The 27,072-nt window shown below is 52.0% G+C and overlaps 1 protein-coding gene and 1 long non-coding RNA gene across 2 annotated transcripts in view; both read right to left on the bottom strand.

Annotated features, from left to right (window-relative positions):
* Nucleotides 1–1,285: 1,285 nt before the first annotated feature.
* Nucleotides 1,286–2,500, bottom strand: LOC147738094 (uncharacterized). Its single transcript, XM_086935869.1, has one exon. The coding sequence runs from the start codon at nucleotides 2,498–2,500 to the stop codon at nucleotides 1,286–1,288; it is 1,215 nt and encodes a 404-aa protein (XP_086791995.1).
* An 86-nt stretch (nucleotides 2,501–2,586) lies between these two features.
* The window catches only part of LOC147738093 (uncharacterized), a 93,108-nt gene continuing 68,622 nt past the window's right edge, over nucleotides 2,587–27,072 (bottom strand). Inside the window, exons 3-4 of the long non-coding RNA XR_015299429.1 lie at nucleotides 11,121–11,294; nucleotides 2,587–3,864 (exon numbers count right to left, since the gene is read on the bottom strand). This is a non-coding gene — a long non-coding RNA (uncharacterized LOC147738093). The remainder of the gene's footprint in view (nucleotides 3,865–11,120; nucleotides 11,295–27,072) is intronic.

Genomic DNA, 27,072 nt, shown 5'->3' with positions numbered 1-27,072 from the left:
TGTCAGAATCCAGATCGATTCCCTTAAAAGCCGCTCCTGCCTCTCTCTGCCCTCTGCAGCCTCGGGCTCGGCCCCTCCTGCCCCCACCCACGTAGCACCAGCTGTTCGCATCCCCTTACAGAGTCATCTTAGTTACTGTGATGCAAAAACAAAGTAAACGTTCCTTTGTAAACAACCTAAAACGGCACAACTTAACTATCAACGTGATATGGGTAGGATTTGTGAGATATATTAACAGCGCTTAGAAACCAAGCCTACACAGAAGCGATATCGAGCAAATGACACACTTTAGCTTTCTTTTTTTCAAGTTTCTTCAATTAATGCCTCATTGCTCCATTAATCACCAGAAGCTGGAGCTGATCCCCCTTTGTGACCTTATGGTTCATCTGCATCCATTGCCTGGGAAATGTGCTTTAAACAAAAATGTTGTTAGAATCAACAGATCATGTATCGATGATGGATTATTTGGATAATGTGGCAAAATTCATAACTATGCAGAAAGTGAAGCAGCCATGTAATCACATAATTCCAACTAGTAGTTCTTTGCCGTGACTTGAAAAAGACACAATCCTGATTGATGAAGCAGTCGGTTTCTCTGCACTTGAATAAAGGGAAGCATTTTCAGAACCCCTTGTCCTCTGCTGTCTGGGAATGATTCATGTTCAGGCTGCACTGAGCTGCATCTAGGCGATTTACCACTGGTAAGCCATTCAATGCAGGCGGTTGACTGGCAGCGTGGGCTCAGGGAGAAGAAGTACTACCTTAGGCTTAGGCCTCTCGAGAAACAGAACTGCAGGCTGCAATTCCCATTTTAGGAGATGCAGTTCTCTCGTTGCGTTTAGGCCCCTGTCAAGGCATTTATTTATTTATCCGTTTTTATATAGCGCAGACTTTACCCGAGGGTGTCAGAGCGCTTCACAATAGGAACAGTACCATTACAAGAGCAAATGTTACGTTACATGAGGAAAAAGTGACAATTGTGCAAGTAACACCAGTAACCAAGATACAAGATGAGGTAGCAACCGGTACGTTACAAACCAGAAAGAGCCTCAATGTCTGCAAAGTCTCTTGAAATGCACATGTGCTTGTACTACAATGGCAACGTTTTCAGATGAATGTATTGCGTTGCCCAATAACAACCCGACACTGGCGTGCATTGTCAATTTAAATAAATGCGGAAAAATACTAGCTGTAGTGGCGTTTTTTGCGTGTGGCAAAAATAAATGTGGATAAATACAGAAAAAATGCCCCAAAAATAAATATGGATAAATACAGACGGAAATGGTCAAAAAATAAAGAGCACTGGTGTTTCTCCCCCAGTGTGAATTCTCACATGTGCAGTGAGACCAGATTTACGGCTGAAACACTTGTGGCATTCAGAGCACTGATAAGGTTTTTCTCCAGTGTGGGTTTTTATATGCTCAGTGAGACTGCGTTTTTCACTGAAACATTTCTGGCATTCAGAGCACTGATAAGGTTTTTCCCCAGTGTGGGTTCTTATATGATGAGTGAGACGGTTTTTATCACTAAAACATTTGTCACATTCAATGCACTGATAAGGTTTTTCCCCAGTGTGGTTCCTAGTATGTTTAGTGAGTCTTCCTTTGTGACAGAAAAATTTCGGGCATTCAGAGCACTGATAAGGTTTTTCCCCAGTGTGGGTTTTTATATGCACCGTGAGCCTGTTTCTGTCAATGAAACATTTCTGGCATTCAGAGCACTGATAAGGTTTTTCCCCAGTGTGGTATCTCAAATGTGCAGTTAGAAGTGATTTAAGTTTGAAGTGTTTTGGGCATTCAGAGCACTGATAAGGGTTTTCCACAGAGTGGGTTAATGCATGTCTATATAGACTCCGTTTGATACTAAACCTTTTCTGGCATTCAGAGCACTGATAAGGTTTTTCCCCAGTGTGGATTCTCATATGCTCAGTGAGATACGATTTACTGCTGAAACTTTTTGGGCACACTGAGCACTGAGAGAGGTTTATCCCAGTGTGGATTCTCATATGCTCAGTGAGATAAGATTTACTGCTGAAACTTTTTGGGCACACTGAGCACTGAGAGAGGTTTTTCCCAGTGTGGATTCTCATATGTTCAGTGAGACTAGATTTACAGCTGAAACTTTTTTGGCATTCAGAGCACTGGTAAGGTTTTTCCACACAGTGGGTTAATGCATGTCGATAAAGAAGCGCTTTGATACTAAACCTTTCCTGGCATTCAGAGCACTGATAAGGTTTTTCCCCAGTGTGGATTCTCATATGTTCAGTGAGATGAGATTTACAGCTGAAACTTTTTGGGCATTCAGAGCACTGATGCTTTTCCCCAGTGTGGATTCTCACATGTGCAGTGAGACTATATTTATGGCTGAAACATTTTTGGCATTCAGAGCACTGATAAGGTTTTTCCCCAGTGTGGATTCTTATATGCTCAGTGAGATAATATTTACTGCTGAAACTTTTTTGGCATTCAGAGCACTGAGAGAGGTTTTTCCCAGTGTGCATTCTCTCAAATTCAGTGAGATGAGATTGATGGCTGAATTTTTTTTGGCACAGGTAACTTATTTCCCCAACTTGGGTTATTTTGCTTTGATTGAGGCGGGTTTGAACACTGAATTTGTTCTCACAGCACGTGTTTTTATAAGGTGTATTCCTAGAGTTACATTTAGTTTTCTCTTGCTTATATGCCACGGTACGAGTGAACTCGATTTTAGAGTCGGGCTTGTTTAGATAATGTACAGTATTTATCTCTAAAAGAAATTGTGTGTAATCTTCTTAACACTTGAATTGAGCAAAATATGTCTGGATGCAGCCCTGTAACACCTGTCGAAATGTTTCTAGAAGATAATAGTCTTTTGGTTACAGCCTCTCCGGCAGCATCTTATTTTGTGACTGAAGTTTTTCTCAAATCTATTGGTATAGGTTCTTAGCAATGTAGGGATACGGTGTTAGTCTGATATTTAATGATTAAACTGAGACGTACCTTTTTGCACTGACATAATGGCAGTAACTGAGAACATTAGAACATGCACAGTACTATTGTGGCTCACCAGTCAAAGAACATCAGTTAATTTTACCCTTTCTATGTTTGGTGTAAGGTGTAGTTCTGAAGATGAGGATTTATTTACATTAGCTATAGCGCAACAGTGCTCATTTAATCAGTTTTTACATATCACTCCTGCACAACAGAATGTTTAGGTGATTTACATAGAATTTCAGAACAGTACACATTAAAAAGGAAACAATCTGAGATTGTCATGAAAACAATAAAGTGGTGGATTTTTAAGGTTTTCAGCAGAGTGGGTCGAGGTGTTATATCCCGAGGCAGATAGTCTCAAACTTGTGTAACTGGTTAAAAACGGTTGTTGAACAAAGGTGATTTTCCAATCTTTTGGTTGTTAACGTGTCAGCTTCGGAGCCTTCTTTCAGCGTCTTTTCTTTGATGGTTTGCAGAAGAAACATTTAGTTATATCTTTCTTTTATGCAGTGTGTGCTTTCTCTCTGGAATTACATGATGCTTTAGATCATGCGTGCTTTAGATGAACGTTATTCTGTCATGCTGCGGCAATTTGTCTTTCTGATAATATTTCAGATGAGGATGTTGTGATTGGTCTTTCTGGGATTATTTCTGATGCTGTGTGCACAGATATGACTTTGTTTCTGGGTTAATCAAATGCAAAATTAGAGACTTCACTTACAGGTATAGTACTTTCCTCAGCTCCCACTTCCTCGCCACACCTAGATTTTGGAAATTGTTTAAACTTAGAATGCTAGATGTCCTTCAGTTTTTCAAAATAATCCTTCTTATGGCACTAACATTCAGTTGCCTGGTGTTAAATCTTGCTTTCTTCGTCCGTAATTTCAATCACCTATAGTATTAAAATTAAATAGTTAATACATAATACATGTAAATTTCCCCAAAAATAATTTACAAGCCATATCAATGCAGAATTGCAGAATTTTGAAAATGTTGACCTGTTCTTCAGACAGAGCAGAGTGTAGAATGGTAGCCTGAGAGTACTTGGACGTAGGAGTGAGGATTTGTAGAAATTCCAACATTTTATTATGCTCACAAAGGATACATGTACCCTATGGACTTGTAACATAGAATCCCAAAGCAGAAATTAAAGTCATATGGACTGGCACCAAACAGATATTTAAAAAAGGATACTATTAATTAATTTTTAATGTAGATTTTTGAAATGGGAATTTCCTCTCCACGGACAACAGGTGTTTTCCCCTGCCCTGAGTTACCAACTACTTGATTCTGGTATCCTGACTTTTGAGTTCTGGCCTCTGCCGCACGCAAATCTATTGTATGTTGCAAGGACTATGCCTAGACCTATCCCTCAACTATGGTCCACAGTATGAATCAAGGGCAATGAAATTAAGGTGTACTTTCATGTGTTAATTTTATTCCACCTGATTATCAGTTGTTAGGTTGTTTACCCCCGTTATCTGGGGATTCGCCTGTATCGTTCACCCGCCGACATCTTTGAGGGCAATCATGGCAAGGTTCTCGCTGGCATCCGCGCCTCGGTGGGCTTCTGGAAACACCTCCCACTAGCCCCCATCGGTCGAGTAGCCCTGGCAAAAATGATCATTGTCCCTCGCTTACTGTATTATTTCACCAACCTCCCGGTCGTGCCTCAGACGTTTTTTCCACGAACTGGACTTGCTGCTCCGCACCCTTATACGGGGAAATGGTCGGCATAGAATAGCCCTCGCCAAACTTCGACTATCCACCACACAGGGGGGCCTGGGTGCCCCAGACTTCGAATCGTACTTCCTAGCAGCGCAACTTCAGTGGCTCTCGTATTGGACGGCGGGAAGACATTCTGGGGAGACTCATACAGCGCACGGCCCCATCCCGGAACTCTGTCGGCTGCTGCACCCTGGCATCAAACCCTGCCGGACCTACCCCTTGCAGGTGTCTGTGGCCCGCCAATGTATGTTGCAAATTCACCGCATGGCAACGAGGACCACTTGCTACCCCCCACGGCTGCCACTAGCGGGGTGGCCACGGGGCATCTCCTACTTTACGAGCGCCATGGTAGGCACATGGACGGACTCGGAGGCCACGGAGGCGGAGGCACTATTTGAGGAGGGCCAGCTTCGCCCGTTCGCACAACTTATGGAGGACCTTGGCTTCCCCCCAAGGCAGTTCCTGACACATCCCCAACTCATCGACGGCTATCGCCCACATGGTGATTTAACGGTCAGTGAGCCCGCGACACACCCCGTAATACACACTATCCACTACATGGGGAGCGGAAGACACCTAGTCACTTGGTTGTACAATTCCATCCGGGAACTTACACACAAGCCGCTTCTCACTCTTAGGACGGTGTGGGAGGACGAGATTGGGAGCCAATTACATGACCGGGAGTGGGACAGAGCGCTGGAATTCCCAAAGAAGGTGTAGAGAAACGCGCGGTTCAAAAACATACAATACTACATTTTACATAGGGCTTACCAGACCCCGGCGCGCCTCCAGCGTTTCTATCCTGACACTCAGTTCTTATGCCCCAGATGTAACTCCCGGGACGCACACTTCCACCATATGTTCTGGGACTGCCCAACCCTTCTGCCCTACTGGTCAGCCATACTTGACTCCATTAGCACCCTCACAGACCTCACCGACCTGCATTCCTGGGAGGCAGTCACCCTGGGGACATTCCGCAGGCCAAAAAACACTCAAGGTGCAGTTCAGATATGCTGCGCTATCCTTGCTTCTACCAAAAGGAACATAGCCATGCAATGGCGTGCGCCAGCTGGACCCTCACTAGAGACGTGGGCGGGCGCGGTGAGAAAGTGGGCTGCAGCGGAAGAGGATGCCCTAAGGGAGGAGGAAGCTAAAGGTCACCGCAAGCGTCCTATCTCCCTAGAATGGGCCACCCTATCCCACCAGTCTCTGTCAGATCACCAGCGTGATACCCCAAGCCCATCCCAACACGCCCGCGCCCCGGACAGCATCAATGCCCTCATAGGGAATAATCGTCATCCCCCCCCCACCATTTCCGAATCCACCCCTCCGGCCTTCGCTCCGTTCTACCCCACTCTTCCCCCCCACGATTTTTTTACTCCGTAGATGCGCTCAGTGCAATTCGCCTGCTCAGCTCCCTTGGCTCAGTCACATCCCTCTGCCCCCGCCCCCCTCCTCCCCAGTTAGTTAATTCCCCTCCGGGGCTTTCTCTTTTCTCTCTCCCTCCCTTCGCAGGGACACTGCTCTCTTTACCAAGTTCCCTCATCCCACAAATAGTCCCCCTGTTTCTTTCCCCCAAATTCTCCTTGCGCTTAAGCTACATCAGTTCTAAGCGGCCCATGCCCCTACTCCACGGGCCTGTGGAATATTGTATACATCTAACGGGCATGTCTGTACTATTGTATCACCTTTGCCGCATTATTATGTACTGTGAACATTATTTCCATTAACAAAAATCAATAAAAAGGTTTTACAAAAAACAAAAAAATCAGTTGTTAGGTTTTTCTGCACCTGGATGTATCAGGTGTAGAAAAACAAGACACCATTTTTTTCCAGACAGAAAAATTAGACTGAAAAGACGCACAAGACTCTGGGTGCAGCAGAAGCAGCCAAGACATATCCTGTATTTTGTGCTAACTGGCGGAAACCCACAATTCTTCCTTCTGTTAGAAAAGGCTTTCCACTTCCCTCCCCTGCTTCACCCATATCCCCCCAACCAACCACATGCATATATCTACCACCTGCTTAAAACAAGTGGTAAATAAAAGAAGAAAAACACTATGAAATAGTGATGGGCATGTGGTTTGACAGGCAGGAGAATCTGTTCCTCGTGGCAACTCCCCAGTCCATGGCGCCAAACTAGTAACTGCACGTTACTGGGGTAAATCTACCACAAAACAATTGCATGAGATTTTTCTGCCACTTCAGTACTGTGCAAATTCTAACAAGGGACTATGAGAGGTCTTGGAACGGTCTTGTGACCTGGAGGGTCACACCAAGTGTGCCTATATTTAAGGCAGAGGACTGTCATGGGTTTAACAGCTAGAGCGGTGGTGGCAATGCACCCTGTTGTAATGATCAATAGCCTGAAGAGATCTTTGCATCATGGTCAGTGGAGTGGCGTCCTACTGACACACTCATGGAATGCTCCATTTCTATACCTGTGCCCAGACTTTGCGCTAACATCAAGTGCATGTTTAGGGTGTTGGTGTGCGTAGCATAAATGCAATGTGAGAGTGCGACAGAGTAAACCGCGACAGAGTGAACCGCGATAGAGTAAACCGCATCTCCTGCCTGCCAGTTGTGTATACAGTGGGACCATCTAACCCTCTTTTATACCCCAGTTCAAAGTCCTCTGTTACCAAGGAATAATGTGCTCTGCAAAGTACTCAGGTGCCTGCTGTGACACCAGGGATGGTGTCAGCCTGACAGTTTATCCAAGTTGAAGGGACATCACCTGCAGGCTGAATTACTTAATGGAGAAGGTGTGTACCTGTCCTGCAGAGCCCAGAAGTCTGCCTAGAAGCCTGCCTGTCTGGTGAGAAAGGGAAGGGAGTTTGACTATCCAGCAGGAGGACAAGGCTGTCCTGGAAGAAGCAAGGTCTGACACATCCCTTTTATCTGTAGGGCGGGCCGGCAAGCCATCCAGCAGGACCAGCTAGTCTGAGGGACCCCGCTCCGCCAATACTCTCCCAACAGTTCAAGGCAGAAAATAAAACTTTACGACAACGTGATTGTTGAGGCCCAGTAGGACGATTGTGTGCTGCCAACAGCCCCGTTCAAGGTTGCACTTGTCAAATTCCTAACACAACAGGGTCTGAATCTACTGACTTCCTGGAGAGCCCGTGTTGGGCTTTTAGCTGCTGAAATTTCTGACTGAATGCAGCCCTACATCCAGGACAAAAGCACTCCACAAAAGCCTGCTGGTGGGTCACTGCTCTCTCGAGTCTTGGGGCGTGCCAGTCAAGTGTCGGGAAACAGGAAAGAGACCCAGACAAGACTGACTCATCCTGTGAAAGGGTAAGACGCTTACGACAGGGCATATACGCATTGGGGTGACTGGAGTGACAGAACTGCACCTATACTATATTCATGATACTCCTAAATGCCCCTAGAGGGGAAGAGGGGATCAGAACCGGACGCACCTGTCCTCAGCACATGGTAGTCTGGCATGCCTACACTATCTTTTCACCCAGACAGTCCATAAAGATGATTTTAGAGCCGCTACGCACATAGCAGTGGGAATCACAGACCATTCGCTGGTGGAGGTGCAACTCGATGGTCTGGTTGTGGACTTCATCCTACCCCCAAGGGTTGATCCGTGATGTTTAAAAGACCAGGCGTACAAAGCTCGTATGAGAGATCGAGCAGACTTCTATTTTAAGGAGAACGGGCGGCCTGCTGAATCAGCTTGCGTGCTATAGGATGAATTCAAGCCATTGATCCTTGAGGACACTGACATTAAGGGGCCGGAAATACTGGGAGAGACTTCCTGAAAGACCTGACCCTGCCAATGCTAACGAATGAGGACAGAGACGCACTAGAGCAAGACCTGACAGTAGACTAAATAAATAAGACAATAAGAACCTTGAAAACAGGACAAGCAACAGGGCCTAATGAGCTCCCGTTAGAATTATATACAAGCATGATGGATAAATTCAGGGAGTACCTCCAGAGTAGGTTTCAGACTGCCTGAAAATAAGGGTGTCTCCTAGAGGACCAAAGAATGTCTGAGGTGGTGGTCATCCCAAAAAAGGACGAACCAGCAACTGAGTTTGGGTCTTATAGACCTTTCTCCCTGCTTAATTTTGACACTAAGGTCCTTGCGTAAGCCCTGGCGATCTGCCTGCGGATATTAATTACAACAGTGGTTCATCCTGATCAACCGGGCTTTATGTCACACCCGGCACCTTAATGGAGTACCACATGCAACAGGGGATTCCTTTGCTGAACCAGTGGCGCTGCTGTTAAGCTCTTGTATGTGGCCCCTCTAGCGTGAATGCGCGTCAATAATACAGTCTTTGCCGTCCGACATGGATGCTCCTTGTCTCCTATGCTCTTCACACGTGCGTGGGTTCGCCAGGACCTCTCATATGGGGAATTCCAGTTGATCAGGAGAGGGATGAGAGAATCTCCCTCTACGTTGACGTTTTGCTGTAGGACACGTAATCAGCCTTCTCGAGTGAACGAATCCTACACATTTTTACCATATTTAGAGATTATTCAGGATAGAAGATCAATTGGAAGAAGTCCTTAATATTCCTACTGGAATCAGGGATCCTGCGGCTGCACTCTAGGTGCACAGTTCTTGTGGCACTACATGGCTTTAAATATTTAGGCGTGGCCAAGATGGTGGCGAGGCAGGATGTGTCGCTCCTACGACAGCTGGGAAGCGCCAAAATCGGTGGCGGAGACCCGTCTGTCCCTACCTACCGTCGGTGGACTGATGACTGGCAGCGGGAGCCAAATACGGGCCGAAGAGATGCGAGTCCAGCGGCTGCATTACCAACGTGGCAGAAGCCTAACAACAGGGGCAGCCCGTGACGGAGACCGCAGAGGCCAGCTCTCAACACCGCGGCCTCTGCCCGCCTCGGCCATCTGCTGCACGGCGGGGGCCGCATTCCTAGTCGAGGGCCCGTGGAACCCGTGGAGCCGGAGATTGGGAGCACAACACCCATTGCGACACCTGGACCTGTGGAGCTGGGCCGGAGTGGAGCCTATCACTAAGGCATTCCTAAAATCGCTCTTCAACACTCTCAGGGCTGACATACTGACAGTGAAGACGGATCTGAAGGCTGAGATGTGGGAAATACGCAGAGACGTAGATGAGGTGGGGGAGCGGGTCGCAATGCTGGATACCAAGCACGACTCCACCACGATGGAGGTGATAATGCTCCAACAGGAGATACTGAGGCTCCAAGATCAATAGCTGGATCTCCAAACGCACGTGGAGGACCTCGAGAACAGATAGTGTCGACACAACATCCGGATCCCAGGGGTAAAGATGACAGAAGATACCAAAGATCTCTTTGCCTTCACACAGGGCCTCTTCCGCCATATCGTGGCTGTTTCTCAGAATGTGGAAATTGTCTTAGATAGAGCACACAGAGTCGGACCCCCGAGGGCGCCCAACAACACCCCGGCGGACATTTTAGTATGCCTGCAGGACTTCAAAACCAAGGAAGCCATTCTGACAAAGGCGAGAACCCTCCACCCTCTCTCCTATCAAGGTCACTCTCCTGTGCTGTACCAAGACCTAGCCCTAGTCACCCTAAAGAGCTGCATGCAATTCCGCCGGTTGACGGACCACCTTAGACAACACAACATCACCTACTCCTGGGGGCACCCATTCTGTCTCATCTTCCGCTTTGATGGCAAGCTTCACCAGATGCACTCTCTCACAGAGTCCTGTCAGCTGCTGGGCCGGACGGTGCCGGATGATGAGGACGATGATAGGCACAACGGCAGCCCTGGGCCCGAGATCACACCCTCAGGATGGCATAACCATAGTTGGAGGCGGTGAGTCCGAAAGCCGAATAAGGCAGATGTTGTGAGGGGGCAACAGGAGGCCCTCGCCTCCGCAGCCGATGCCCTGGACAGAACGAAACCTGGCACAGAGTAAGACACTTGCCATTATGTACCCTTGCTGCGATACTCTGATTTCTGGCGGATGGCGGGGAGACCTGGTCCTCTCCCCTTGGTCACGTTATGAGCCCTCACTCAACGAGTGCCCGGCTCCTCCGGGTTGGTGGACTATACCCTAGAGACTGGGCTTTTTCTGCATTTTTGAACTTTTTGTTGTTGGATGAGACATTAGTGCTACTGGAACTGTCTGGGTTTTTTTTTTATGTTGGGTTTGGGTTTCCTCGTCCACCTCCCCTGGGTGCCCTTAACGAACTGTTCTGTTCTATACCGCCGGCCACTTTACGTTCCCTTCCACCTTAATAGGTTAGTGGCTGCACAACATGCCCAGCGCCATGCATTGCGTTTTTCCTCGATCCCAGGTCTCTTATTGCGCACAATTCTCTTAAAGTCCTTACCCTTAACATGCGTGGCCTGAACAACCCAATCAATCACAGGGCTATACTACATTACCTTGAGCATTCTAAGGCGGACATATGCTTACTCCAAGAGACCCACCTCCTCTCCAAAGATCATCGCAGATTGAAGGCTAGGGCATTCCCCATCCAGTTGTTCTCCTCCAACACCACAAAATCAGCAGGGGTGGCCATCCTAGTCTCCAGATCTTTCTAGGGGAGGGTGCTACAGAAGCAAGCAGGCGCCGGGAAACCCTTTTTGGGTAGCTGTTGCGCCCTACAAATTGAAAAAATAAATAAATAAATAAATAAGCAGATCACAGGGGTCACTTACTGACATACCAGTTTTTATTGGGGGACACAACCTTTGTCATAGGATCTATTTATGCAGCTAACGAGGGGCAGATGACGTTCCTTCTCAAGGCTATAAGGGAGGCGGCTGCTGCCGCAGATAGGCATTTGCCGATTGGGGGGGACCTCAAAGTTGTTTTTGACAATGACCTACATCGCTCCTGCCAGAGGACGACCCAAGCCGGGGTCTTCATGCCTTCAGGCCAAGCATTGCTTCAGGAGCTGGGATGATCTGACCTTTGGTGACATTCCCACCCCCGCACTTGTAGCTACACCTTTTACTCAGGGGTGCACACAACCTATGCACGCCTGGACTATCTTATAGGCTCCTCCTCCCTCCTGACCTATATCACCAACATTGATATTTGGACGGCCTCTCTCTTGGATCATTACCCTATCCTGGCCAATTTTCACCTCCCTTGCTCACCGCGCCCCCTCAGACACTGGCGCTTGCGTGACACGCTGCTGCAGCTCCCACCTGTACTGACTCAAATCCAGAAAGCCATCACAGATTTTCATTCCGTCAACGATACTCCGGACACTTCCCTAGCTAAGCAGTGGGCGGCCCTAAAGGCAGTCCTCCGGGGGGAATTCATAGCGATCTCTTCGGCTCAAAATCAAAATAGGGAACGTAAGAGAGCGGAACTCACCCAGAGAGTCTCAGACCTTGAGCAGCTACATCAGAGGACGGGGGCGGCCAGAGCATGGCACCAGCTTTGCCTAGAGAGAAAACAACTCGTAGCCCTAGATCAAGATAATATTTCAAAACAACAACGGTCCCATTACAAAGGACAAAATAGTTACAAATGAATATAGACCAAAGAGTAGCTATATTAGGGTGACATGTCCAGCCGGAGAGAGGTCTAATTTTTACTGATGCATAAGTTGGGGTAAAACATTTTCACATTTGTACAAGAACGGGCACAAGCCTGCACCCAATTTTACAGACAAATAGTGAACACAAAGAGACAAACAAAGGGCTTGTAGGCAAAAACTGCAAGTTCTGTTCCACTGTTGTCATCACAGTATTAAAATGTAGTACATAACATTAAGAGACACCTTTACACTCAAAGAAAAAATAAATATACTGTTGTATAAGGTGTAACTACTTGTCGACGGCGTTTCGATTCCTATTAGAATTCACGAATCATCATCAGGACACATATATACATGCCTAACATTCATATAGCCTCAATTGCCTATAGGGAGGAAAGGGAAGGAAACTACATCAGGGATACATTAAGAAAGACATAAAGGAATTCGTGTGTGTAGGAAATGGGATCCCTGTCCGGCCAAGGCGTGCGCCAAGGCCAGGCAGAAACCACCATCCCCCGCTAGGGTAAGGAAGGTACCCGCCAGGACAACCCCTGCTCACCCCCTGGGTAGCTTGGCACGAGCAGTCAGGCCTATCTCGGAGGCGAAGTGTAAAGTATTTGCGCACGCACCCACCAGCAGCAACATCCAGGGCCCCCCACAAAAAGAACTCCACACAAGGTTTATGTAAAAATAGCCTCTGTATTGAAAACACACATTATATAGGAATACACACTTTACAAGGTGCCATCAGGCACGTGCAGAATCTACAGGGGAATATTTACAGGGCAGGGCCCGAGGACCACTGCCAGGAATAGGCAATTGGGAGACTAACATTGGGACCGTATAACAACCTTCAGCTTCACACAAGATGCATAGAACCTTCAGCTTCACACAAGATGCATAGAACCTTCAGCTTCACACAAGATGCATAGAACCTTCAGCGGGGAAAAGACAAGGCACATGACACAATACATCACCTTCCATGGTGCAACATAGAATAATTAGCTGGAATCACATTAGTAAGAACACAGAACTCTCTCTAGGCCGGAGCCAAGAAAGAACCTAAACGTGGCAGCTGCCCACAAAGTGCTGGGCAGCTGTATATGATGGGGCCAACGTAGGAGCCTCGCAGGCTCTGAAGCAAAAGGGTCCAAGGAGGAGTCTCTCAGGGCTCGAGACATAAAGGGATGCTGTGAGCCTCGCAGGGCTCGGGAGACAACGGTCAAAGGTGGAGCCTCTCAGGGCTCGGGCAACAGTGGAGCCTCTCGTTGCTCGGAACATCGGAGGAGCCTCTCAGGGCTCGGGGGAAAATGGCCGCTGGGAGCCTCTCGGCCTCGGGGGAAAATGGCCGCTGGGAGCCTCTCGGGGCTCGGGGGAAAATGGCCGCTGGGAGCCTCTCGGGGCTTGGGACCAATGCAGGGCTTCGTGGAGTCCCTCCCGGGGGACTCGATATGGGCAGAATGAGCAAAGAGCCTCTTGTGGGCTTGGCAGCAATGTGGGGCCCTCGTTGGAGTCCCTTCTGGGGGACCCGGGAACAACAGGGGCCCGGGGAGCCTCCCGGGCTCCTGATGTGATGTGGGGGGTAGGCGGAGTCCCTCTCGGGGGACTCAGCATCGGGGGAGGCCTCTCGGGCCTGAGGCAATAATGGCATTGGGGGGCGGAGTCCCTCTCGGGGGACTCGGCATTGCTGGGGGCCTCACGGGCCTCAGGACACACAGGGTCTCGCTCTGGAGGGGAGGGGCGGGCACCGGCACTGTGCCCGACGCCCCTCCTCTCACTTTACTGCACTCACCGGTCTCATCACCGGTCTCATCGCCGGCAGCAGTGTCGCGGCCTCCTCTCGCTCCTCTCGCTCCCCGGGGCTCTCTCTTGCTCCTCGGTGCCCCGGGGGGGGGGGGGGGGGCGGCAGCTTCTCTCGGGCCAGGCAGGAGCGCGGAGTTGCCTCCCGCTGCTCCTGTTTCTTCCTCGCTCTCCGGCAGACCCCTCCTTCTCCTCGGGCCGGCAGCCAATCACGGTGTGGCCCTGGGAACGACGTCACAAGGGGAATCCTGGGCCCGCAGCCAATCCCAGCGCGGCCCGGGAAGGACGTCTCGAGGGGTGCCGGGCCAGCAGCGGTGAACTCCGGGGGACGACGAGGGGTAGGCTCCCTTGATAATCAAAATAAGACATAAGGCGAGGTAGGCACTCTCGGCACACAATGAACGGGGGAAGCTAGTTAATGCCGGGTGGGCACCGGTTGTGGACACAAAGCGATCCCTCGGAGCTAGTAGGAAAACCAAGCGCTCCAAAGCGCTATCCGAACAAGGAAGCGTTCCTGGGCATCAGAAGGGAAATAAAGTGCTCTCAGCGCTATGGGCAAATTCAGAGTTTCAGCAAAGTCAAAGGGCAAAGCGCTCCTCAGGCGCCCGGGTCTCAAACAGCAACAAGGTCCTGATAGAGTCCAGGACAGCAGTGGTCCAGGGGCTGGACAGGGCCCAGGGAGGCAAGCCTTCCCCTGGGCCCCAGCAGCAGCATGCCCCTGGTAGGTTTCAAGTAACAAGACAAGAACAACTTGTAAGGGGACACAGCCCCTTTTTATATAGCAAAATCCTTTGATGTAGAGGTGCAAGGTGGGGGGAAAACCAGGCGCAGCTGGTTTGGGAGCACCCAGAATGTGCTCAGCCCCTCACTGTATTCACTGGCAGGGCAGGGTCATCAGTCGCACCGCAGCGGCCGGAGCCAGCATTGTGTGGGGAAAGCCCAGCCCTAGTCAGGACCCAGGAGCAACCCCTCCCCTCACATCAGCATGTTAATCTCACACTCACCCCCGGGGCAGGCCCCTTCAGACTCCTGGAGCCAGGCTCACCAGCCAGCTCCAGCCGATCACATGCCAGGCATATTTTATACTACTATGCCAACTTCTAGAAGTGGCACTTACACGCTAGACACACTCCTGCCACATACCTCATCACGTAGCATTCCATCAAACGAGTTCACACATACCAAACTCGAGCATGCACTCCCCACACATCAGAAACTACCATGGTCACAGACATTCCCAATGCATTCCTATGGCAGGCCATTCTCACACACGCACTCAGGGAGCGCACGCACTTTACTTTACAATGCGCCCCAGTGTCAAAGCGCGCCAAGACCAGATTTCACTATTACTAAGTCACCTATTACAAGGAACAAGTTTCAGGGGTCAACCTGCCAGAAGGGCCAAGTCCAACACAGCCTCCTTCCAGCCAAAATGCAGGGGAGACCAATCACTACTGTGATGGGCTTCCCTGCTTTGGGCGATAGAACACGGACGAGGCCCGCACTGTAGGGACACCCCCCCCGGTTCTCCACACTGCTGTTCTACAAGACAAGCACAACAAGTACATACTAAAAAAAATAATAAGGGGGGGCGTGGCCAAGATGGCGGAGTGAGAGGACGCTTCTTCTCGATGCTCCCCGGTCTGACTAGGCCCGAGCCCTGAAATATAGCTCTTTCTCCCCCCCCGGAGCTTAACGGCACGGGGAGAGACAGAGAAACCTGCAGATACGACGCTGGTCGAGTCCTAGCCTCCGTTTAGCCTCAGGACAGCCCATCGGACGGTGCTGAAGGTCCGGCCCGGGAGGCGCGAAGAGGAGGAGGCCGACCCCAGAGCACGTCGGCCAGACGCACGCCGCGCCCAGTGCCGCTTGGAGTGAGCAGCCGGAAGAGACACTGCAACGCCTCGACCGGGAGGTCCTGGAAATTTAGAGAGACCACCGTAGTGGCCCCGTGAGAGCAGCAGAGTGTGACGCTTGAGTCCCAGCATACGCGTCTGGCCGCCCCCGGGAGGGCATCGAAGGGACAAGGGTGCGGAGCCTCCCCCCCTCGGCTCCTCCGGTGGCAGGACTCCACAACTTAGTGAATGCCGAGGCTCGCAGCGACACCGGAGTCCCTGGCGGCCCCACGGCCTATATGGTCGGACCCGGAGCGACTCTCGGCCATTAGCACTGTGACGCACAACGCATTTGGCCGAAGCCTGGAGATTGCGGAATCGCCCTGAAGGGCCTCTGATGACGGCGACGGCTGGGGAGTCCTGCGCATCTCCGGAGGAATCCACAACGCCTCCCGAGCAGAGACGGAAAGAGGGGACAGTCACAGGTGATAATATCCTGGCCTAGTGGGGGCCGCGACAGACGGAGGCTGGCGAGGCCTATAGAAGGAGTGCGCATCCTGCCATAGCTATCGTGTCTGGACCCTAACGTGACGATCCCAGAAGTACTGTCCCCAGAAGGTGCTTGGTGCAGTTGCCGGTGGCGATCCCCGGTCCCTTGTCTACCACGGGAGGGGCGACCTGGCCTGCACTCAATCCAAGATGGCGTCGGGCAAAGACACCAAGCGGGGAGAGCGTACTCTCCCTGAGATGCTCAACAGATCCCAGCAGAGGGGAGATAGGGGGCCGTCTTCAGCAAGCCCGGCCGGAGGCTCGCAGAGTTCGAATGGAGGAGAGCCACCGGTCACCAGATCGTTTCTTGAGTCGCTGTTTGGTACCCTCAGAGACGATTTTCAGACATGCAAACAGGAAGTGGCGGGCGAGGTTCGGGAGGTACGAAGAGAAGTGGAAGAGATCAGGGAACGAGTAGCCACGGTGGAGGGCACGAACACCGTATCGATGAGGAGTTAGCCCTGCTGCAACAGGAGGTGCTGCGCCTCAGAGAACAGCACCTAGATCTGCAAATGCATAACGAAGACCTTGAGAACCGCTCTCGGCGAAACAATATTCGAGTCCAGGGGGTTCCGTTCTCGGACGAAGGCACGGATGTGACTGGCTACCTGAGAGACCTGTTTCGAGCGATCCTAGGTGAACCGCCGGAATTCCCGGTCAGGATTGACAGAGCGCATCGAGTGGGCCCGCCACGGCCAGCATCAGCACCCCCCCGACATTTTGGCTTTTCTTCCGGACTTCCCACTAAAAGAACGCATCATGGCGGAGGCCCGGAAACAATCTGGGTTCACTTTCCGTGGCCACTCTGTGGGACTATATCAGGACTTGTCCGCCATTACTTTGCAAAAACGGAAATCATTCAAGATCGCCACAGACTTTTTGAGAGAGCACGAAACACCATATGCCTGGGGCCACCCCTTCCGCCTCATCTTTAGATGGAACGGCACGATGCATCAACTTAGATCGCTCCAGGACACCTGTGAAGTTCTAGGGATCACGGCGGAGGAGGAAGACACAAACACACCGAGCGGGAGGCGCGGCCCCAGAGACGGATGGCAGAGGGTATCACGGAGACGGGGATCGGCCAACCCCAGAAGGCCGGACTCGCCCACCAATAGGGCCAATTTGGCGGATGCGGTCTCTGAGGTGGCCAGAAGCAACGCATCTACCGGTGATGTGGCTCTTACAGCATAATGACGCTCCGGGGGGGAGAACACCACAGCCTTACTGGAATAGCAGGTTCGGGTCTTGGAGGGCGGGGGGGCGGGGGTGGGGGGAAGTGAGGAAAGGGGTAAGTGGCTGGACGTCCACATTGGTAACTCACCACAGACTTGCCCGAGGGCATGACTGGGACTGACATTTGTTTGAACTGCAGGGGTTTGTTGGGGGGGTGGGAGGGAGGTCGTTTGGTTGGTTGCATGAAGGGTGTGTTGGGGTGTGGAGGGTGTTGGTGGGAGGGGGAGGGGGGGATGGGCAGCCTGGGAGATGGGTGAGGGGGTTGGGGGGAATCACAGGGTCCGTCCAGTGCAACTGTGCTACTCATCACAGCCTTGCTGTGCTTCTACACATCATCTACACCGCGCCCACCTCTCTTAGGCCGTGATACATTGCGTCTACCTTGGTCTAATCCACACAGATGACGGCTTTCACAGTGGTTACCCTTAACGTGAAGGGGTTAAATAATCCTATCAAGAGAAGGGCGGTTCTTTCTTTATTGGAAAATACCCACGCAGATATTTGTCTCCTACAGGAGACACATCTTCTAGCCAGAGACTGCCAAAGGATGCGCTCCCATAAGTTTCCCATTCAATTCTTCTCCTGCAATACCACTAAGACCGCTGGGGTCGCAATTTTGGTATCCCAAAAGTTTAAGGGAGAGATTCTCCATAAGTTTGCTGAGCAGAAGGGTAGACTCCTGGCTTATAGGGTCAAGTACGGGGGACTGACCTTCACTGTGGGATCCATGTATAGCCCCAATGAACACCAAGAACGATTCCTACATTCAGTGGTGGTGGATATCACCGCCACACCAGACAGACACGTCATTGTAGGGGGGGATCTGAATATGGTCTTCGACTCCTCCCTGGATAGGTCCGTGCAACGGCGTCCGCAGACTGGGGAGATCTCGCAGACGGGCAAACGCCAGCTGGAGGACTCGGATCTCCATGACCTCTGGCGTTCCTTGCATCCCACCACCCGGGATTGTTCCTATTAATCACACGCTCACAAGACCTACGCACGCCTCAATCATCTCCTGGTCTCCAAACCGTTCCGCGATTTAGCCATAGCGTCAACGATAGGGGTTCTTTCTCTATCAGACCACGCCCCAGTTATGGGAGAGTTTCAATTGCCACCGATATCGCCGAGGCGCTGGGTGTGGCGCCTCAGAGATACCTTGCTGCACAGACAGACGGTGGTAAAGGATATTCAAGATTCAATTCGGGAATACCAGGAGCACAATGATAACGGTGACACTTCCCTAGCAACGCAGTGGGCGGCATTGAAGGTGATGCTTCGAGGGGAATTTAATGCCATCTCCTCAGCTGAGAATCGAGAGCGTCAACGGAAACGTGAGGAACTCACAGGCAAGGTGCGAGAACTGGAACAGGTTCACCAGAGGACGGGGGCACCCAGAATCTGGAAGCAGCTTAAGGCGGCGAGGAAGCTATTAGCAGCCTTGGATACGGACAGGGCGGAATATGCTGCATTGCGCCTGAAGCATGCATATTATACTGGTGGGGACAGGTGTGGGAAACTCCTGGCACACAAACTTAGAGAAGCACACCAGAAGCACTTAGTGAAGGAGCTATCGACGACCTCCGGGGAGTCGGTAACGGAAGATGACCAAATAGCTGAAGGTTTCCGCCGATTTTATGCCGACCTCTATAGGGGCGAACCCCCATCGGCACAGACAGAGGAGGCCTACCTGGCCTCGGTTGACCTTCCCTCCCTCACTCCGGAGCAGGCAGAATATCTCGAAAGGGATATTCGAGTGGAGGAAGTAATCACAGCCATCTCCAGGCTTAAACACGGGAAGGCCCCGGGCCCCGACGGTTATACTTTCCTCTTCTATAAGACTTTCTGCCCCACGCTGGCCCCGATCCTCACGCGCCTATTTAACTCCTTCTCCGAGCCTGGAGCTATCCCTCCGGATTTGCTTAGGGCAACGGTTTCGGTTATTCCCAAGCCGGGGAAGGACCGGACGCAATGTGGTTCCTACAGGCCTATCACTCTCTTGAATATTGACCTTAAGCTGTACACTGGGATCTTGGCGGCCCGTTTAGCGCTTCACCTTCCGGGCCTAGTAGACTCGGATCAAGCCGGGTTCGTTCCGGGGAGGCAGACGGTGGACAACACCAAGAGGGTGGTTCATATTCTGGAGAAGGCCTCCAGGATACCCGGAGAAAGGATGTAACTAGCAGTCAACGCGGAGAAAGCCTTCGACAGGGTGCACTGGCCATATCTAGAGAGAGTTCTGGCGAAAGTAGGCATTGGCGAGAAATTCCGCACTCTGGTGTTTAACTGCTACAAGTTTCCATCAGCAGTGATACGGGTTAATGGTTGCAGTTCCCATCAATTCGCGATCGAAAGGGGTACCAGACAGGGCTGTCCATTATCCCCCCTCTTATTCGCACTTTACATGGAACCCCTGGCTCAAGGAATACGTCAGAATCCGAATGCCCTGGGAATTAAGATGGGGGAGTACACCCACACTGTCAGTCTGTATGCAGACGATATCATTCTGACATTGGAAGATCCGGGGAGGTCGCTCCCTGCTTGCATCGATGAGATGGAAGCCTTCGCTGCCATAGCGGGCTTTAAGATGAATATGGGGAAATCGGCGGCTCTTGATGTCTCACTCACCGTGGCCACCAGAACCGATTTGCAGAGGCGATTTCCCATGCACTGGTCGAAAGATCTGGTGCCTTACCTGGGCATTCTTCTGGCGCCTACACTACCTGCTATGGTGAATGCGAACTACACCGCCCTAGGCTTTAAAATTAAGGAGGAACTGGGTCCCTGGAGCAAGGGCACATTGTCCTGGCTGGGTAGAATTGCCACGGTGAAAATGACCATCTTACCGCAGGCGCTTTACCTGTTCCGTGCCCTGCCGCTGCAGCCCCCGAAAGGATGGCTGCTTCAGACTCAGGCGGACATTGCGCGCTTCATATGGCAGGGCCGTAAACCCAGACTCAAGAGGACCTTGGCCACACTGGCACCCGAAGCAGGGGGGCTCGGAATATCGGACCTCCGTAAACATTTTCAGGCGGCCCAACTAAGATATCTGGTAGAGTGGAGCAAATGGGAGACCGACAAACACTGGCTCTTCCAAGACCAGGCAGTTGCGGGCCGGACCCTGCAAGAAGTGCCCTTTTTGCGGCGGATACATCGCCCTCCCAATTTATATGCATCTTATATCACACGGGTCCTCTTGAGGGTGTGGGATGCCACGAATTTGACTCACACACTTACCACCTTCCCTTCTCCGTTCACGCCCCTGATCGATAACCCAGAGTTTCGCCCTGGCACGGAACCGGGGGCTTTTGCACGTTGGCGGGCTGCTGGGTGCAGGGCTATTTTTCATCTGTACGGCCCGGAGGGCATAATCCCGTTCCCAGAATTCAGGAAAGAATATCAGTTGCCGGAGGCAGAAAGGTTGCGCTATATGCAGGTGCGCTACTGGGCACTGCAACCACAGACGCGAGAGTCGGCAGATCGGAAGCTTCTTCCATATGAGAAATGGCTTGTAACACGCACCTGAGACAAAAAACTCATTTCGGACTTGTACAAATTCTTGCAGCCCTCCCCCTTTGACATCTATAACCCGGGTAGGGAACGATGGGAAAGAGAGCTAGGGAGATCTTTAAGCCGTAAGGAATGGGACAGTATCGCATATAGGGCCCGACACTCCGCATATCACACTGGGCTAACGGAAACATTTACAAAGTGTCCACATACTGGTATTACACGCCCCAAAGGTTACACGAGATGAATCACAACATTGATGCCACCTGTTGGCGAGCATGTGGGCAACCGGGTACCCTCACTCATATTTTATGGGAATGCCCGATACTAGCCCCCTACTGGAAGGAGGTTTTAGACTTGATTGACTCCAACTTTGAAATTGAATTGCCCCGCTTTCCAGCGTATGTTCTGTTGGGCTTGCCCAACGGACTGATGTATCCTCTGAAGTCTCGTAGAGGGAGGCAAATTGCGATAGCACTGGGTTCTGCTGTTCAAAATATACTTATTCATTGGCGCTCTACCACACTTCCCTCCACCACAGGGTGGTTGCATAGACTATGGCATGTCCTGGGAATGGAAAAATTGTCGCTCATGGTGGCGGGAGAGGTGGAACAATTTAATGAACTATGGCAACCGTTTCACTCATTGCTTGTAGGGGAATTTACAGAGCTTACGTGCCCCAAATATCTCCGCCTGTTGAGGATGACTACATTGGCAGACTCGGATGGCCTGCGAGCCTAGTTGCGAGGGCACAGGAGGGGGAGGAGTGGTCTTTGGGGGGGAGGGCGGGTGTTGCTCTGGGGCACTGGATGGGGTTGGGGGAAGGGGCATGGTTTGGTTCGGGGAGGTGGGGGAGTTGGGGGGTTTGTTCACCTTGGAGCGCCTTGTGGTAGCATACGCACCAGCCATTGCATCTGAATGTCCACTGCTTTTTTACTGGACCCTAACGCGCTGGTGCGCTATTATATGACTGTATCGGACGCTTGCGCCCTTGTGTCAACTGTTTGACTTTCTTGTGAATGCTTAATAAAATGCTTTGAACCTAAAAAAATAATACAAAAAAACAGAGACCCAACCAGGCTACCCCACTGGTACTCCTTAGTTGTCCCCGGCTAGGACCAGGCCCTAGGCCACCCAGATACCACTGGTCCCTGCCCATCCACAGAGTGGGGGGTAGTAACCCCAGGCCTTCACCATCCACTCTCCACTCCCTTTCTCCGTGCAGTTCTAAACCACCACTGTTCCTCCAACCTAGGGTCCGCACCCTCAGGCTGACCGGAGGTCATGGGCAGAATGCCCCACCCTACCTCTACTTCTGAGGTTCCGCACTCTCCCAGGAGAGCACCCTCCAGAACACAACTCTCCCTACCAGTTTGCAGGACTCTCTCCCTCCACTGGTCTACCACCTGGGATCTAAATTTACCGGATGTCCAGGGGTCAGAATCCCTCTGACCCCCTTCCAGAGTCCGCACCCAATGCGGCACAGGGTCTCTTCCTTCGGGATGAGCCCCACCTGCGCCCAAAGGGGTACCCCTGGGAGACAAACCGGCCAGGACACTGGCTACAGTCGCCCTGCCTCACACGAGGATGAGCCGCAAGTCACTCAGCAGGGCTCAGAAAAAGCAGGTAGAAGTCCGTCTCTACCAAGAGGAGCCGCGACACCGTCTGCAGGGCTCGTAGGTTCCGAATTCAGTTCTCCCCAAGGTCAGCCGCGATCAGATCAGCAGGGCCTACTTGTCCAGGATACAACTACTCGTTCATTCAGCAAGAAGAGGAGCTGCGACAACGTCAGCAGGGCTCGTAGGTTCCGAATTCAGTTCTCCCCAAGGTCAGCCGCGATCAGATAAGCAGGGCCTACTTGTCCAGGATGCAACTGATCGTTCATTCAGCAAGCTCTGCAGAAGACACATGACGCATCAAACACATTCAGCGGTGTACGGAGCACATGATGCATCCAACACATTCAGCGGTGTAAGGAAGACACATGACGCATCAAACACATTCAGCGGTGTACGGAACACATGATGCATCAAACACATTCAGCTGTGTAAGGAAGACACATGACGCATAAAACACATTCAGCGGTGTAGGAAGGATACATTTATCGTTGATTCAGCAAGCTCCCCATCTCAGAGAACTTACACTCCAGTATTCAGCACGCTCCCCATCCCAGAGAACGTACACCTAAGCATTCAGCACACCACAACATTCATCCACACCCCCCCTCCCGGTTGGCCAGACAGATTCTACCGCCCCTGATTTCTCAACCTGACTCCATGTGGCACAGGTACCATTACTCCAGGGAGGGGACAGGGAACACACACATTGGATACATTTTCGCTGCCACCACTGGATCTCACCCTTCTGGTGAATCCAGAAACACACTGCACTTAGGGGGATAACGACCCTCCCGAGATAGAGACACTTCACTCACAGTGCACAAGAACACATTTCTACAGAAACTGAAATTTTTAGCAACCTTAAAAACAATAATCCCCTTTCCATGTGATCATGTAAAATGCAGAGTTTTGGAGTGGGGTCAGTTATCGCTGTGGTACTGCGCAAACACAAGTCCAAATCCCACCGCTAGCCACCAATGTAGGAAATGGGATCCCTGTCCGGCCAAGGCGTGCGCCAAGGCCAGGCAGAAACCACCATCCCCGGGGGGCGCTAGAGGGCGCACTGCAGCATGGCCGCACTTCTGTGAGGCTCCTGCCGCCCGGAGCCTTCATCCGTCCACTGATCCTTTCCACCGTCGCTGATCCCTACTCTGACCCTGGATTCTAGCTGGGGAACTGCCACCCGCACTCGGTCCAACTCCTGTGGAGATCGGAGCTTGCTGGCCGGAGATACGGAGGCCTGAAGTTTTCCCCGCCGGACACGCTGGAGGACTGGTGTTCCATGGTCCGGCGTCCCTGCCTACTCTAGACCGCGGCGCCACACGTGGGGTGGAGGCCCTACCCCCTCCCCGTCGGAGACTTTTCGCGGCTGGATGCTCTGCCGCGGTGGGCGGCTGTGGCCGGTGCTCGTTTCCTGTGAAGGCTTGCGAGGGGCGCTGGAGCAGGTACCGCGCTGGGCTCCGGAGGTGGAGCGTGAGGAAGACGCCGGCCTGAGGTCCGAAGTAAGTGGCGGCCATAGCGCAGGCGGGAGTGGCGGGGTGTCCGCGCCTGCTCGTGCCCCCGCCTGTGGTACTCCTGTGTCCACTGGGGAGCTGGCTGATACGTGCAGCGGTGGGGCCAGTGTGAGGGCCGGGTGTTGAAGGAGGTTGCCGGCCGCAATGCTGAGGCGCTACCTGGTCTTCTCTTGGCGCCATTTTCACCGCAGCAGCTGTTGGATGGCGGAGCCGGCCGCAATCGCTGGCGCTTGCTGTTGATGCGCGGCAGCTTTACTTGTGCATGGTGGCGCCATGCCCACCTGACTGTACTGTTGATTGCTGCCTCCTGATTTGAATCGCATGCTGCATGGTCCTGAGTGTACTGTTCTGCTACTTTTGGAGACATCGCTGGTGCTGGTTCATACGCACCACCCTCTGATGCAGCCCCTGAGTGGCGCTTACCTTCCTGCGCTATTAGGCGATCTGATGGGCTACTGCTGTGCTCCCTCGAGCTTATTTCGCCTACTGTTCTAAGGGCTATCCTCTACTGCTTCAGGAGCGGCTGCCTTTGGGGGGTTGGTTTCAGCAGTACGCCACGATATTGAGTGGTTCGCTGATCGCTACAACCCTTTCTGGGACTTGGATGTGTTACGTGTGTTGGCTGGTGAAACACACCGTTTAGAGTCTGTGGCTTTTGACCCTGCATTCCCTTTGCCCCTCCTTGTGCATTTTTGTGGGAGCTGCCGTACTCTGTGTGAGTGATACCATGGGGAAACCTGACAATAAACAGCCTAAGCTGTCCTTTGATTCTACGGCAGCCAGGAGAGGTGTTCGTCTAGCACAGGAGGCTGGGAGTTCGCGATCCCCCCCACCTGTTACTGACGCTGCTCCGCAGCCTGCCACCCCGGACTTCCAGCAGATGATGCAGGAAATGCGGAAAGGCTTTGCCACTATTGTGGATAAAGTGGACAAATTATCCTCGCGCATGGATGCGGTTGTGCAAAAACTTGATGTGCATGAGGAGCGCCTCACCACGGCGGAGCAGCGCATCTCGGATCATGACGATACTACAGCCGCTCATACTACTCAACTGGCGAGAATGGACAATATCCTGCGGGTAATAGCCGCTAAGAATGAGGAGTTGGAGGCGAGAAGTCGGCGTAATAATGTACGCGTGGTATGTGTCCCGGAGACGACGAATGTGGGGAAGATGGAGTCGTACGTAGAGAGACTCCTGGTTGGCGCGATCGGAGCGGAGGCGTTCTCTACGCAATTCATTGTGGAACGGGCGCACCGCTCCCTTGGGCCGCGGCCGCCCCCGGGCGCCGCACCGCGCCCTATCATTGCGCGCCTCCTGAACTATCGTGACCGGGACGCGGCGCTTCGGGCGGCTCGCTCTTCCCGTACGCTCTCCTTTGAAGGGGTCGGCTTCACCATATACCCGGACTTCACTCCGATGGTACAGGAGCAACGGCGTAAATTCCTGGCGGTTAAGAAAAAACTTAGAGAACTGCAGGTAGACTACGCTTTGCTATATCCTGCAAAGCTGAGGGTGACCCATCAGGCAAAGCAGCATTTTTTCACGACTCCGCAACAGGCAGAGGACTTTGTGAAGCGCCTCAGGAGGGAGCGGACTGCGAACGTCCGGCAGGATGTGGAGGACCGAGACGGCCACCGCTCGGCGGGGGAGGAGGAGGACGCTTGAATCAGATTCTCTCGGCACGGAGGCTGTGGTGCACGCCTTGCACGGACATTTGGATGGCTGCTCTGGGGGCCTGGACTCTCCCGGCCTTGTACTGTTGGGGATTGATGTGAAGGTCACCGGATTGGTCCGAGTGGCCGCTATTGAGGGTCACTGAGGGGGCGATGGTTGATGATGTTGATATGCTCCGGGCACCCACCCCCACACTGCGCCTGGGCCGTGTATACGCCCTGTGGTAAGAAGTACGGCGTGGTGTGAGGGGGTGGTTATGTGCACCTCTGGTGGGCACCCCACCGGGAATACCCCACTATTGCTGAGTTTTTTTGTGCGACTGACTTGTTGGTTGAATGGATGGATGGATGGTGGGAGGGGGGGGTGACTGGGGGTCCTGACAGGTTGCGGTTGGTCAGGTGGGTGGGGGGGGGGGAACGCTACGCTGGCAGTGCGTGTTCCACTTGATATTTGTGGTTGGGGTGCTGTTGACTGCAGCAACACTGCTGTCATGGCGATGTCCTGAGCTTGCTGTTCTGCTTTGTCCTCGGCCGTATCGGGCCTGCATTGTTTTCTTGCACATGGAGGGGGGCCTGATTTTCCCGCTCATTGTTACCATTGCTGCGAGGGGGGGTTGGACGGGGGCGAGCCCCCCCTGATACGGTCATTGTTTTTGTTGGTGGGCCACGATGTGTGGGACGCGCGTTGTTTTCTGGGCTGACTGCGTGCCTGTTGCACGCTTGTTGTTGTTTGGGGCTGGGAGGGTGGTTTCTGGTTCTGTGGATGGAAGATAGCAGGGATGAATGTGGTGTGGGGTTGGCAGGGGGGATGGTGTGTGCGACGTTGACTGCCCACTGCTTGGAATCGAGGATGAGGGATTGTGCAGTGCTTACGCTTGCCCCGTTGCACATTGATCATGGGTGATGTCAGCTAATGTTGTGGATAGGATATCGATCTTGTCTTGGAATGTACGTGGGCTTAATGATGCCAGGAAATGTCGTAATATACTACAATATCTGGATAGACATGCAATACAGATAGCTTTACTGCAGGAAACGCACCTGCGATGTACGCCTGCACCTACGTTTGGAGGGAAGTGGGCCGCAGTGAGGAAGTTTTCATCATACTCCTCGTACGCACGTGGGGCTGTTATATTGATCAAGAAGTCACT

The sequence above is a fragment of the Lissotriton vulgaris genome, chromosome 1_1 (assembly GCF_964263255.1).
Source record: "Lissotriton vulgaris chromosome 1_1, aLisVul1.2, whole genome shotgun sequence".
NCBI classification, from domain to species: domain Eukaryota; kingdom Metazoa; phylum Chordata; class Amphibia; order Caudata; family Salamandridae; genus Lissotriton; species Lissotriton vulgaris.
Note: the sequence above shows the minus strand (reverse complement) of the source record. Positions and strands in the feature narration are given on the sequence as shown.